The following is a 15,029-nucleotide window of genomic DNA, read 5'->3' as shown; positions in this document are numbered from 1 at the left end:
AGGACAGCACAAAGTTAGTGTTGCCTGGACTGGAGCCGGCTTGTACCTCACCATCTTGGGAGTGCAAGCAGAACACATCTGTGTATGCCTGTCCACACAGATACACTGTACAGGACACCGCTTCCTTCCTAGTTGTGGGCCAGGCACAAGGCCACCATATTCTTTCCCCTTGCTAGTATTTCCCTTCTCAGCTCCAGCACCTTGTACTATTTTGCTACTGTTATAAAGCTCCTTTTCCACCTCCCGTGGCCACCGCAGTCCCTGCCACACCGGGGAACGGGGTTGAGATGTGCATGGTGAGACCTGCCCCACCATGGTGACAGCATGCCAGAAGAGGCTGACGCACTGTCACTGTCACCAAAAGATGGGGAGGGTCTGCACCAGAAGCATGCTTTTCACCCTGAAGTCCCATCAGTGAGTCTAAAAAACCCCAGTATTTTCTGCTTTCTAGTTTTGTTTGGATGCTCTTTGCAGTTGAACACTTTTCTAAGGAAGGGCTCGGAGATCTAGGGTGTCTTTTAGGGTGCGTGAGAGATTCTCAGGGCATCCAACCCACCTCTCTGTGATTCAGTCTCTCTGCCAGTAAAACAGGGGTAGTGATCCTTACACTGTCTCCTCCCCACAAAACAGCTCTACAGGCTGAAATTTTAAAATATTTTTGGAACCTAATGGAAGTGGTGTTGTATTTGTGCACACATATCCTGCATCGACTTACGACTGTAATCAAGACAATAATGAAATATTTCTGTTACAGAAATCCAACCTAAATATGTAAAGTTCAGGCTTTTTCTCTTTCATTATAAATGTGATTTCACTCTGAATTGAGAACAGTTGAGTTCCACTGCACCCATGAACACCTTTAATCCGCATGTGGAGCTCGATATGGATGCATTATGGAGAATGCTAACCAGGTTTGAACAAATGCTAATGAACTCTACAGAAAGGCAATTTCAAACTTGAAGCAAAACATTTGTTTCTGACAAGGAAACATCTGAAACCACTAGGCATGTAATCACGTTTTTGTCTTCTGCTGAGCAGAAATCTTAAGTTTTCAAATTACTTCGTACCTATAATTACAGCTCCCTGGCTACAGCAAAAAATTATTTTATAGCACAAATTGCTGTTAGGCATGGAGTCACAGCTACGTAGTGGGCACTCTCCTATTCAGAGACTGAACTCAAGCCATTTGTGTCTATGCAACAAGCAGCAATTAGGATCCACAAAAACAATTACAGACCCAGATCTGCTGGGATGCAGCGCAGGGCCTGTGTGACTGGCATACAGAGCAAACCACATCAAATTTAACCCTTGCTGGCTCCATCAACAGCAAAACATTCATTTAAAAAGTGTTAAGCTTCAGAACTTTGCCCAAAATACACTCAAAGTACTATAAAAACATGAGTTGTTGCTACATGCATAATTTTCTTTTTTTTGGTAACAATATACTTTTGTAATATTTGAGATTAGTTAGGATTTTTCTGCTGGTCGCTGGATTTGAGCCCTGAAGGATTGGGATGCTCCATGACCAAGGGCTTGTTGGAGCTTTGCTCCAGTCCATGGAGACGTTAGCCCCCAGGTCTGATGCCCTTCAGAGAAGGTTAACGTAGCTGTTGATACTTCTCTTTCAGCTGAGAAAAAGCATTGAATTATTTTGTTTAACAACAAAAAGACTGACGTGTGCTTTTCTCTACAGTAAACACTACTGTGGATCTAAGCCTGTGACCACGCTCAAATCTACAGTGCCAGGACCATCCCAAATGCTACGCATATGCTGCAGCCACTCAACTGAAAACATTGATGAATGAGCGTTAAGTATTCATCATTTCATTTACACGTAGCCAAACAGAGCAAGCTAATGATGATTTTACCGTGAGTCCTGTGGGAATGGGAGAAGCTGCCATGAGCCTGGTGCCCTGCTGCCAGCCCCTCCTGCGCTGCCCTCCCTGCGGCACGCACCGTCACAGGCGCCCCAGATCCTCACCCAGAAAAGACCATTCCCACCTCCACGTTCTCCCGAGGGCTCCCAAGGCCGGAGCCTCCCTGACAGGGTCACCGATCCAAACTGGCTGCCCGGCTCCCAGCCTCCCTGTGCCGGACGGCTGCCTGGAGCTGCGGCCAGGGGTCTCTCCGCCGGCTGGAGGGCAACGCAGACTGCAGCGAGGCGCGAGCCTTCCCTTACCCATGACGTGTACTCTTTCATTTGGTGCTGGTTGCTGTGGGAACCGCTGGCATGGCCCCTCCAGAAGCAGTCCTGACAGAGCTGGTAATTGTGACACTGCTGGCAGCGGTAGCGAAACCCCATCATGCTCTCGCTGTGGCAGTAGGAACACTCAACGGGGTGGAAGACTGTGCAGGAGAGAGAAACACCGAGCCATAAACCAAAGCAGAGAATACCCCTGCAAAAGTTTATAGACAAAGCCCTGAGCTGAAGGGCGAGCCCCTTCTTTGTTTCTAGTGATCTGCAGCGTTGGATGCTGCCTACAGCTTTGACCCATGAAAACTCGAGCAGCCGCCCACCAACCTGTGCTGAGCCACAGGCAACGCTCCCTGTGCTGGGCACCAAACCCTTCATCACTTCTGAGCTGATGCCTGCACCTCCTGCTCACAGCAGCGAAAAATGTGTTCACTGTCTAACAGAATACATGATAGAGGAAATTCATATGTGGGAAAATCCACTGCACCCTTCAGCTGCGTTACTCGGGGAAGCTGAATGTTTTGCTGTGCTGTGAGGAGCTAAAGCGACGTGCCTTGGAGGAAAAGTCAAACTCAGCTGTCTGATTACTGGAAGCACAAAAGTGTACTTAGGCATGTCATTGTCTCTTAATTACTGCTGTCTCATCTGTGCAACTGGTGTCATTTAGGTACCTATATATGGAGTTGATCACTTAGCTTTGGATGCCCAGATTTGGAAAGCCGGCTATTGAAGGGACCCATGTGGTCCTGTTCTCTGTTCCACTCAGAAGCAGACAGTAATGAGGATGCAAATCACTGAGCACACTAAGGCACCGATCAAGACATTTTGAAGCCCCTTCCTGGCAATAGTGCTATTTCTGTTCCTCTCTCTCCTCACTACAGCATGTACCCAATTTACCACAGGGTACTGAACATCTCCTTGTTCCCAGGCACCTTCTGCTCTTCTGTCATAAGGTTCAGTCTGGGAGGATTCAGATCAGTGCTGAGTGTGTCAGGGCTTGAATTCCTTGCCAGAATTTCGCAGCAGGAAGGGTTAGTTCTCTAGGCTTGGAAACAGTGTGAAGCTGGTGAGGGACAGGGATGGATGACAAGAGTTTGAGGAAGGTGGGGTGGCTCTGTAGCCAGGAAGGACTTGGGAACATCACCTTACCTACCTCGGTGCTTTTCAGTGGAAGAGAGATTTATTTAGTACAAGAACATGTACAACCTCCTCCTCCCCCTCCTTCTCTCATCAGCAAAAAATGGCTGCACACCTCCCCTTCCACCAGCCCCACCTTCTTGTCAGAAAAATGGTATAAATACTTTTATTGCCTAACAGGATGAGTATATATGATGTTTTCTTCCTCCTGTTCCTGCCACTTCTTTTTCCCTGCAGCATCCCAAAGCTTCCATTATGCTAGAGATAAACTTTCAAGGTAGCAACAACACAGGAATATTCAACAAGCCCCTTACACACCAAACTCTGAGGCAAAGTACTGGAAAATTGTTTACAAAAAAATCTATTTATCTTGCTAAATTAACATTTTAAATTTTTGTATAAATTTCCTCCATTTTTAAATCTTCCTTTTTCTAGATTTAAAGTGTTGGAATAATGACTGTCAGGATCATTGCCTCCTGATGATCATGAGCAAGAAACGCCACAGTAGGAACAAGTACACCAAGATAAATAAGACAGTAAAAAGGCAATTCTTGTCTCATGGGTTTTTTTTCTATTTAATATTGTCAGTGCTGGTCCTTCTGAACAACAGAAGTCAGCTGCATTGGAGCTGGGGAACACCTCCAGAACTACATGAGGAACTGCACAGAGTTTGTGGTCTGCAATTTGGTGGTGCACACAGTGAGATGAGAAGCACAAGCCTTGTAGTTCTGCCCCTGCACTTTCAGTGTGGCAGCACCTTCTACAGAAACAACATACGAAGAGTTTGGCTGGAGGACTACATCTGTGAGTCTGTGAACTTTTCCCCAGGTGCTCAAGAAGTTGGGAGGCTGAGGAAGCCTTCATGTTACCGTCCAGGGAAATGCGACATGCACTGTGCATCTAATGAGTTGATCTTCATGGTCCCTTTCTGTCTTAAAATCTGTGATCTACTCATTCTGGGGAAAGACAACCCTTGAGGAGAAAGAGGCATCTCACAGTTAAATCCTCATCTTTCACACAAGCAAAGGGTAAGGATGAATCTGGAGCTTCCTTTTCAGAGTATATTGTCTGGCAGTGTAGGCTTCGGAGGAGATCCTTCGTAAGAGGACCTTTTGGCTGGTATTATGCACTGCACTGGACATGCCCTGCCAAGAATATTGCATGAACAGAAACTGCCAAGCTGTTCCTTCTCTACTGCCATATGTCATAGCTAATAAAAGTTGTGGTCTTGATAGTTTACCAAATGTAAGTGTGTGAATGGATCAAGTCCTATCGCTCTTTGCTTATCCAGAGCACAGGAGGAGCGGACATGATCAGGATAATTTCCTGAGCATAGCAAAAATTAAGCCATGTTCCTGGCTGAATGACCAACAGAATTTTCTAAATATTTTACCAGTAACTGTAAAAATAGCACGTGGAGTCAATGAACCCAGTACAGTATCTCCTACAAAACCATCTAGAGAGTGAGAAAATCATCACACAGAAGTTTACTCTTGTAACTGTTTTTTTGGCAGCAGCTCTTACTTACCATTTTCAACATTTGCCAGTCGATGCAGAAGTGGTAACCACACTAGACACTGTGGTGGGGGATCAGACATGAGAGTATCCAAGAAAGTGTTTAATGTGACTTTCTTCTGCTCAAACAAGCAAACAAACATGCACAAAGAATCAGTAATTAGACATATCAAAATGATTTTATCTTGTCCTTACAGAAACACGTGGGAACAAGTTTCAGACACTGTTTGCTTGTAGCCCTGGTTTACTGAAAAGAACAAGTGATACTAGCAAAGCTTTTCTGGACTATTTTTAGTAGTTACAATGTGTACTACTGATGACTAGCAGTCCTTTTCACAAGGCTGGGTTGGAGACACCTAGCTCCCACTCACTTCAAGACTCTCTTCTAAAGTCATTGCCTGAAGATGCTCTGTGAATATGGTTGGCATTCAACTCTTCATGTTTTCATGCGTTCTGAGTACCCCATAATGAGTACAAGTGCATGTAGGGTACCACTATGTATTACCAATTTTCACATGAAAAGTCACTGCAGAGAATGACTGATGGTACTCAACAAAGAAAATGAAAGAAAATAATGACAAGGGAGTATAATTTCAAGACAAATATAGGTAAGGACAGACCATCACAGGTAATTGTGTTACTGTAATTTAAGAAACTATGCTTGTCTGTTGAGTGATGGCAACTAGTTATGGGTGAGCTCTGACTGTGGGATGTTGTGTTTGCATACACTCAGGGACTGCAACTGTTCCTAAACTCCCCACAGCTGTAAGCACTTAAAGATCTATGCCCCTTTATCTTTCAAAGAGATTTAAACTCTAAAATATCCCTGTTGATTTTAAAAACGTAATCTAGGGCCTTAAGTTTCTTAGGTGTCAGGAAAAAGTCATCACAAATCTTAGTTTATTTGTTTTTTCAGACGTATAGGCGATATTTCAACCTGAGATATCTCCACCATAAATACTTGCTCTTTCCTACATTGTATACTGGCTACGCATGGTGTGTACTAAAGTGCACAACTACTGGGTGGTCAAGGAGAGAGAATCCTTAAGAAATCAGCAACTGAGCCTTCCTTTAAAATAAAATTAAGATGCAAAAATATTGAGCCCTGTTGAGAATGTGTGCAGATATAACTTATAGGCATACATATTTAAGTAGCATCCCCATATCCAAAGGGATTGCTAAATTTTCATATCTGATAGCATAAGCTACTGCTTTAACTTGCTAAAGAACTGTGGTTACCCCATGAGGAAGCAAAACAGCAGCTATGCAGTGACATGTATCATCTCCGTGTGTTATGGAATGCTTTTAAGAGCTGAGATTTCCAGATGGAGTGTCTGTGCTGCATTTATATACAATTGCCACCAGATGTAAAGAAAATCATTATTTCTGTTTTACACTGAGTGATCGATGGAAATCACCTCACTCTGTAACAGTCTCAGGGCTGAAATATTGAAAGATGTTGGGAAATATATAAAGATATTTGTTCCTAGAAGAGAAAATACTTCAGGCTAGTTGTGAAAATGGTCTTGATTTTTAATGAACAGAAATAGCCAGAATATGAGCTCTAAATCTCCCTGAAATACTATCTTTTCCCACAATACCTGCAGTATGAAAGTCCAATCAAACAGCTACCACCTGCTTGTTGTATGAATGACCTTCCCACCCATGGAGAGTGGATAACCACTTCCCAAATAAGCATCCTATGCTTATATCAGCTCACAGAAAAGGATCTTTCTTTTGGAGATCTGCTGGGGATATTTGGCATGGCTTTGCTGACCAATGCTGCCAGCAAATGTCTGTGCTGTCTGCAGCAGAACTGAGAACAGAGGAAGAAAAGGCAGAGCAAAGTCTAGGAGAAGAAGGGTCCTCCAGTGCCCCATACTGCAGAGCTGAGTAGCCTTAAGACTTCCCTCTGCTCCTGAAGGCAGATAAGTTGGCAGCAAACATGCAACCGGTCTAAACAAGCAAGTCGATGGGGAGACAACAGCTCTTCCACAATGCAGCGGGCTTTGAATGCAGCTATAATTTAAAAACCTATTTGCACCAAATAAAGCAACTTAACTTCACTGACAGCTTTATGGCCGAACTCCTCTGGTGGTCACTGATTTTATGGATTAGAGAGAGCAATGTCCCTTAAAAGGACACCAACAAAGCAATTTCCATACATTTTAAAAGGCATATTTTTCTCCTGCAGGTTTTTTTCAGCTGCTGGGAAAGTTGAAACTGAAAGCTGTTTTCTAAATATACACTACATGCAGATGGAGTCTAGGTTTGTGGAATAACACTTAGCCAAGTGCTAAGAAAATGAAGTTAGTGTCTATCTTTTTAGTTTGCGATAAAAAAAGAGAAATAAAAAGTGTGTTTTATAATAATAACAACACTTTTTAATACAAATACACTATAACATCACATTAATTCTACTTAAGGGGGAAGGTGGTGCCGATAAAACTCCTTTTTGAGCCAGAGATTTGTATTCTGAAACATTAAGTCACTTGCTCTGGCACTTCTGTTCCATAAATTTGCTGATGAGGAAACACTTGTTTCTATTTTCAATAGCCATTCAATCTAGCAGTGGTTCACAGATGGAGGAGAATACACGGTTTGATCAAGTAAACAAGTACAATGGGGAATAATAAAACATTTCTGCAACAGGAAAAATCCTTTCAAATGCAAACTGAAATGGATTTGACACCGTAAGCAGAAGACCATTCCCAGAATTTCTTCTTTCCCTGAAATTGAGGTATCTATTTATCAGGGGGCTGAAAGGCTTCTGGTAAGCAAAAGTGATCCATACTGAGAACAACAGAGTGCCAAACTTATCCCACGGTATCAGCTTTTGATAATGCTAAGAGCAATATGAGAGAGTGAAACAATGACCTATGGTGTGACTAAGACTGTAAATATCATTTATCGTCGTGTCATAGGGATATGTTGTTTTGAGTCTCATTTCAAAACTCTGGTTCATCCCTAGTGAGGATGTAATGAGAATTACATAAAGTGAATTTAAGTGAAATATTAGACTAGGTTTACAAGAGTACTTGGCTGCCTACAGATGTAAAACAGCAGCTTTGTAAATCTGCTGTGTACCTACATCAGTCAGAGACCTAACTCTCGTTAGCTTTAAGTGGAGATTGTGAACTAAACCATCTAATGCCTGTTTGGAGACTTTGTTTCTTAAGGTACCTTACTATATCTGGTCCACTCATTCGGATGCAATGTCAATGGAAGTGCCATTTCTGATGGCTGCTTTGATAGAAAATGAGGCCTGAATGACATTTTTTCAAGAAAAGAAATTGCTTTTTTCATCTTTAATAATAGCATGTCCAACATGCACAGCTTGAATGCTCTGTTGCTATGCAAGAGCACTCTTTTATTATTTTAACACAGAACTACCAAAAGTCACTTCACTATGTAAATTCTTCAACATAAGATGAAGTGCTGTCTTAAGTCTTCCTCTGTGAAACAAGACTAGTTTCACATATGCAAACATAACCATTTAAGATTATTTGCGAGATGATTCAATAAATGAATTTCAGCAATGCTTTTCAGTTGACTGGAATGCCTATTGATTAGTGATGAAACTGAAGGAAAACAAAACATGAGACTCTATTTTGCATGAAAATGACACTATTCCTGCTCCATTCAACTTATTTGTTCAACAGTATTCAGTTAGTGAATGGAAGGATAAAGAGAAGGAAAATACCACTTTATTTCTAACATTTTCCCAGTTTCAGCATCTTCTCTTACTTTATATTTATGGAATTATACAGTGTGATGTGTGGCAAGAGCCAGAGGAATCCTCTCTTTCTCCATTGGAGAAGTGGACAACCAGCCCCAATTATGGGATCTTTTGAAGTGCTAGGTATTAGCTGCAGCCAACGTACTGTACTCAGGGCACCTACAGTCTGGTGAGCTGTGGAAAAATCTCATATTTTCTTCAGGATAAATTCATTGCTTTCCTGACCCTATCATCTCAATGATGACATCTGTAAGAGAATACGGATTTTCTAATACCTACTGACTCCCATTTTCAATAAAGGTTTAAGGCAATTTTCTTCTCACTCATAAACTTCTCATGTATGTACACCACCCCTTGGAAAACATGTAGTTTGATTTTTCAGTGGGAGTTGAGCTTCGTATGGAGATGTTAAAGTCTCATATATGCTTATAGCAACAACAACTAACTGGAATGGAGGATTGCATGTCTTGGGGTATTTGTATCACCTAAATGTAAGTATCTAACTTAGGTGCTTAAATTAGGAAGTTAGTCTCCTCAGGCTCCCTGATTTAGGAACATGAAAGGTAAGATCCTGCTCTGAATCACTTTTTCACTAAGCCCCTCCCTCCTCCGTGGTTATATGGGGAACCTATAGAGACTAGCTTCCTATTGAAGGCACCTAACCTACATGCCAGAAATTAGCAAAGTGGACCTCCCCTCCACCCAGCCATGCGTTTCCTCGGCGAATATGCACTTATGTGTAAGAAAGGAAGAAAGTCTTGTCCTGCTCAGAGGCATGATTGAGATCCTGTGTCTAGGATGCTCACTCTTCATTTACCTGCTGCGAGAAACAGGATTTTGCTGACTGCTCAGTATAACCAAATGAAGGCCCTTCGAAGACAGCCGTGGGCAGCTTGAGAACCTCCCGCAGAAACATGTCATATCTGCCATAAACCATCACTCCACTGGAATCGGAAATCATTGAGAAAATATCTGAGGGGGAAAAGACAAGAAAAGGACACAGCAACTTCAGTGAGAGCTGCGGATTTGCTCTGAATTCAGTATCATCTGATTTGAACCAGAAGTGCTAAATACATGTTCTGCTTATGGAAACCTCCACTATTACTGCATCTTTAATTATAACCCCTCTCAACAGAGAACACAGTGAATGATTTATGTATTAAAAAGTAGCTGATTTTGATATTAAAATATTCCTGCTCTTTTTTTATTGTGTGTGGTCATTTTGATAAAGCAAAGTCTGATGCATGGCATGAGGCAGTAATTTAATCAGATAAGAAGGATCTAATTTGACAAGATACGCAACATCAGCTTTTTGCCTACTGCCAGCTTACCAAGTCAAATCTAAATCTTGACAATGAGTTCGTTAAGTCAGTTACTATTGTTTTGGACATACAAAGCACTGAAGGTCTTTCAAATGCATTACTTTTCACTCTTCTCCATTTTTTTTCTTTTTTGTTGATGTATAAAAATATAGCAGTTTTATTACTGCAGAGATTCATATTTCTCAGTCTTTACTTTTCCCCTTGTTTAAAATTATCCTAAGCTTAGCATGGGATCATAGACTAAGGAACATTTATAATTTTTCAGGCTGTCATGCCAGCTGCTTCATTTCCAGGAACCTGGAAGGGAAATTTTGACAACAGGACCCTGGGACTACTGACCCGGAAAATCAGCATCGTACTCCAGCCTTCGGCTGGATGGACCCTGCTCCTATTCTTAAAGCAGCCTCGGGAACAAACAGTGTTCAATTTATAATCTAAGTTCAGTCTGTATTTGAGTTTCTACATAGAAATAATATATTAAAAAATGGCATCAAATCTGGAAGACTAAATTAGCACCTAGGATTTCTACCTCTCTAATCAACAACAATTTGTAAACTCAATTTTCTCTGGCTGTGGTAAAAGGCTCAGAGGAAACTGAAGGTTGACATTAATCCTTTGGTCAAAAAGTCTGGAAAATGGTGTTCTGGATCTGAGCTGTGGACATCATAGCACTAACCAGGAAGTCTTTCATTGCAGCTGCAAGTAAACTATGCCTTGGCTATTGGGGAACTGGGAATAAATCCTGTGAAATGAGAATCTGTTCTCCAAAACAGATGGAATTAGTATGTGCCCTATGGAAGAAATATAAATAGTGCATAAATATATTGTACTTCTAAGTGTAAAATGAGAGAGATGTTATTAAAAAAAAGTCTGAAGAAATTGCTAAATGATGCTTCATGTTGTTGAACAGTTGAGGCACTTACCTGTACTTTGAATTCAGTCATCCCAAAGAAAAAAAAAAAATCCACCAATCAGAACCTCAATATATACAATTTGGCTTCAAAAATATAAAGTCCGGTGCGAAGTTCAGCCAAACATTTAGCAGGATTTACTTGGAGAGATATATATAGTGCAAAGCCCAAACCCAGCCATGAAACTGTAACTTATCCTAATTCCCTCTTTTCCTACCTGTACTGTTATCTCTCCAAGTACAACAATGATTAACAGGTAAAAAATGTCACCCAAAAGACTTACATCTTAATTTGTCCATGATCTTTCCTCCACAAAGAGTTGCCAAGGCCATTTTGACAGCAAAAACAGAAATTTTACCATGTCCTTCCCTGTTCAAAAGTAGAAAGTAGACATATTTTATATGTACATTTTATAATATGGACCTCTTTCCACTTAAAATGTATATCATTGACATGACATACTATAATGCACACTCTATGTGGATTGACATACAAAGAAATAAGATCTTTAAAATTGAAGTTTGTTTTGTGGGAACACACATCAGTACACTGTTCTGTAAAGATCTCAGAACAGATTTATTATGTATATGAAGCTCAGTGTTAAACTGTTTATCTCATTATACACTAAGGTGATGATTATGACTGCTATTTATGCTACAGTAGCACTGGAAGGCACCTACCACACTCATGGTCTCCCTACCCTAAGTGCACTGTGTATCTTCCATCCCTAAAAGATTGCAAATAAGTGCAAAAATCAACTCTGGGAACATAAGTGAAAAAGCAGAAAGGGCTTGCATGATTCCACAAGCTGCCTATTGTATCTGTTAACAAGTCCTGACAATTGCCTTTTAAATTATACACCTGACCCCCATGAACCATTAAGAGGGACTTTGCTGAAAAGTGGGGAATATACCTGCATCCAGAATGAGCAAAGGACATTTGTTGTGATATGTAGAAGAGTCTTGTCCCTGGTTTGTTCAAGTTGAGGCTATGCCTGGCTCTCTATTTTCAACTTAAAATGCATAATGCTGTTAAACCCCAAATGCATATAGGAGTATGCCTTGGGGCAAGAAGACAGTGTTTTCTGTAAACCCAGTCACTTTCAGGTAAAAATAAAAGACTCTTTTTTCTCCCTGGAAGGATCAGATCATATACTGCACTCTCAGGATGCTGTGTTCACCTTTAACACATTGCCAACTCTTCCTTCAACCGCCCTGAAGCATGCAATGGCTTAACTTTATTGCTCCTCTTGCTATCCTCATTCTCCCTCTAGTCGTGGTGGTCCCCAGTGATTACCTGCCATTATAGAAACCTTGTATATTTGAGCTGCATGAGTAATACATGACTTCACACACTGCAAGGCACTCTTAGCTCCTATAAGACCTATTCCCCCAGTTTAGGCAAAACTAAGTCCAGTGTTGACAGGAATGGCAGAACAAAAATGCTGTAACGTCCAGTCCCTTTCCGAAGATGAAGGTGAACATGCTCTCATAAGTTCATCTGCTTTTGAATGTTCATTTTTTTGGCATCCAAACAGTAAAATTTGTTTTTTCTTGGAATTCTCAGAGTCTTACTATAAGGCAGTGAGTCCACAGTTGCACTGGAGCAACTTTTATCTGTCATCCAAACTCCTCAGCATTACTTAATCACTTCCCATATGCCTGTTTAATGACATCAGTGAGAACACATTGTCATCATGCTTTAAAAAAGAGACAGTCAGCCAATATTTGTGACCTTAACAAAATGGCGCCCATGTCTCCTTCTAAATTCTACTGATAGGGCTAACGATGGGACCAGATAACAAAGTTTCGTATCATTTTTTGGAAGTGGAGTTTCTGTGACCTTCACTCTTTATCAGGGAACATTAGGTTTTAAGAGATTTCCTGTTAAAATATATATAATTATGTCTTACATAAGATAGTCGAACTGCACTGGCAATAGCAATATATAGAAATTTAGCTCTTCATCAATATTTCTGAAATTACTCTGTTGATCGTCACTCATAATTCTAATGAAGAAGATTGTGTCTGATCGGAACTAAAAGATAAACTGATTCTGGAAAGACACAGAGCCTGTGACTGTGTCTCTCTCTTTGCTAACCCCAAACCAGACTAATACAATAACGTATACATATATAGTAGACATGAATGGTATACTCGTATCAGTACACTAAAGCACGCTACACGCCTCACTGCTATGTTTATTAAGTCACTTAGACTTTAGAAAATGAGTCAGTTCCCTAAGTTTGGCTAGCTAATAATCTTTAAAGTTCGATGAATTGGATTTAGTTCTACATCAGTATAACACATGATTCTAAACAGTGATTCTAAATACTCTTTACACTCATTTAAAATTATACTTTTTGGCAGAAAATCAACTGGAGATACAGACAAAAATAAATAAGTTCACTACTTCAATAGTTAAGAAATTAATCTTTACTATGTTCTTTAATGCTAGCTTTTGTGTACTTTTTTTTTTTTCATTACATTGTGTCCTCTTTGAATGGTTTCATAAGATTAAAATCACAGTATAGGAATTTCCAGTCTTCTGTATTTCAGTCCTTCGTTGACTGGATTCTAATTTGTGTAAACCACCACCTAGCACTGCTATGGCTGAGGATCTGGTCATTTTGTATTCTTCTGGTGCGTGCTACCCTTTAGACCTTTGGGAGTTTTTCTGCACTGTTTCATCAGGAGGTTTTCACCTGCGTTTAAAAGCGTTGTTAAGAAAAATAAATGCTAAGTGGAAGCAATGGCATTATTAAGAAGCAGTGGAAGAATCAGAGGGAAAAATAAAGCCTATGTGGAAGTGCTTCAGATTTAGATTATTTTTCCCAGTAGGTTTAGTTACATTTACTAATAGGATTATATTCTTGAATGGCAGACACATATCAACTCGCCTTCAGCTTTCCACCCCAGAGCCATCAGCTTTTCCCATACTCAAATGGTTATGGAACAGAGGAACAGAAAAAGAAAAGATTTCACTTATCTCTTCAATCTCTCCATTTGAGTTGATTAGTTTTGACACTGTATTTTCTATCGGTCATTTGTATTCATAAAAGCATCACTAGAGCCAGTGTAAATTCAATTCGCCTTCCAAATATATATGTGTGTGTGTGTGTGCATACTTATACACACATGCATATATTAATATATATAACTGATGAACCGACAGGATAATGGGGCCTAAGACTTGCCAATATCATTTGGATCCAGAAGCGCCCTAAGCTATGTCTAAGCACTACAGATGCCCTTGACTGGCAGCACTAGGGCCTCACAGTGTTTGCTGCGTAAAAGCAAATGCTGAAGCAGTAGCTCACAGCAGCCTGAAGATCTCTGTTGAAGTCAGTGCTCCCTGAAAGAAGCTTTAGGCTGGTTAATGCAAAGAGATATAAATTTTACTAGTGGAAATAGGAGAGGACAGAAAATATTTTGATTTTGTATAGCACCTCTCTTATTGAGGTTACTCTTCAGATCCCTATAGAAAAGCACTAGATGCATAAATGGTGGCAACAGCAAACCTTGAAGCTGATATGCACTTAGCAACAACACAGGATGGAGTACTTAGGGAAGAGAATGATGGCCAGGGCTTAAGGTTATCTTCTGCTGCTTGGAGAAAAAAGGGTGAAAAATAACACATGCTTTTAGACACCAGAGCAGAGCGGAAGGTTTCCTCTTCAAATGCGTGGCTGCAGAGACAGACAGCATCTCCGCAGAGCAAGGAAGCCCCACGAACTGCCTGATAAAATCCACAGACCAGGCAAGGCTAAGTCCAGCTCCAGGGCCTGAATCTGCCTTTCAGGTCAGCAAGGAGAGCAGTACCAAATGGATGACACTGACATATGTCAGGATCTCTAGCAATACTCTTACTGAGACAGCCATACGGTGGGGAAAGCTATAAAGAAATAACATCACATCTTTAGAAATAGCAAATGTGTCCCATGAAATGGACGTCGAGAAAATACAATTTTTCTCATTACCTAGGTATGAAGTGGTGCTCCCCCAATGCTTTATCTTTTCCAAAAGTAATGAAATTTCTTCAGTTACTTGTGGGCCTCCTACTGCCCACAGGGCAGCCAATTCTGAAATGTCAGAGGCTGTAATTACAAATTCCCATTTTCTCAAACAGGTTTCAGAGAGGAAATTTTATTGGAATCAAGCAAAATTCTTTCATTTAGGAGAGCAAAATGCATAATGGCCAAATCTCTGAAA

At 40.8% G+C, this 15,029-nt stretch overlaps 1 protein-coding gene across 3 annotated transcripts in view; it reads right to left on the bottom strand.

Annotated features, from left to right (window-relative positions):
- DTNA (dystrobrevin, alpha) overlaps nt 1-15,029 on the bottom strand; it is a 99,136-nt gene that overhangs the window by 50,349 nt on the left and 33,758 nt on the right. For all 3 annotated transcript variants that reach the window (XM_010574373.1, XM_010574372.1, XM_010574374.1), the window contains 4 exons: nt 11,102-11,187; nt 9,403-9,557; nt 4,860-4,965; nt 2,180-2,346 (listed from right to left, as the gene is read on the bottom strand). In XM_010574373.1, coding sequence (XP_010572675.1) covers nt 2,180-2,346; nt 4,860-4,965; nt 9,403-9,557; nt 11,102-11,187 — 514 coding nt within the window. The remainder of the gene's footprint in view (nt 1-2,179; nt 2,347-4,859; nt 4,966-9,402; nt 9,558-11,101; nt 11,188-15,029) is intronic.

The sequence above is a fragment of the Haliaeetus leucocephalus genome, unplaced genomic scaffold (genome assembly GCF_000737465.1).
Source record: "Haliaeetus leucocephalus isolate CR32 unplaced genomic scaffold, Haliaeetus_leucocephalus-4.0 Scaffold428, whole genome shotgun sequence".
Taxonomy (NCBI): domain Eukaryota; kingdom Metazoa; phylum Chordata; class Aves; order Accipitriformes; family Accipitridae; genus Haliaeetus; species Haliaeetus leucocephalus.
This window is presented reverse-complemented; position numbering and strand designations above follow the sequence as displayed.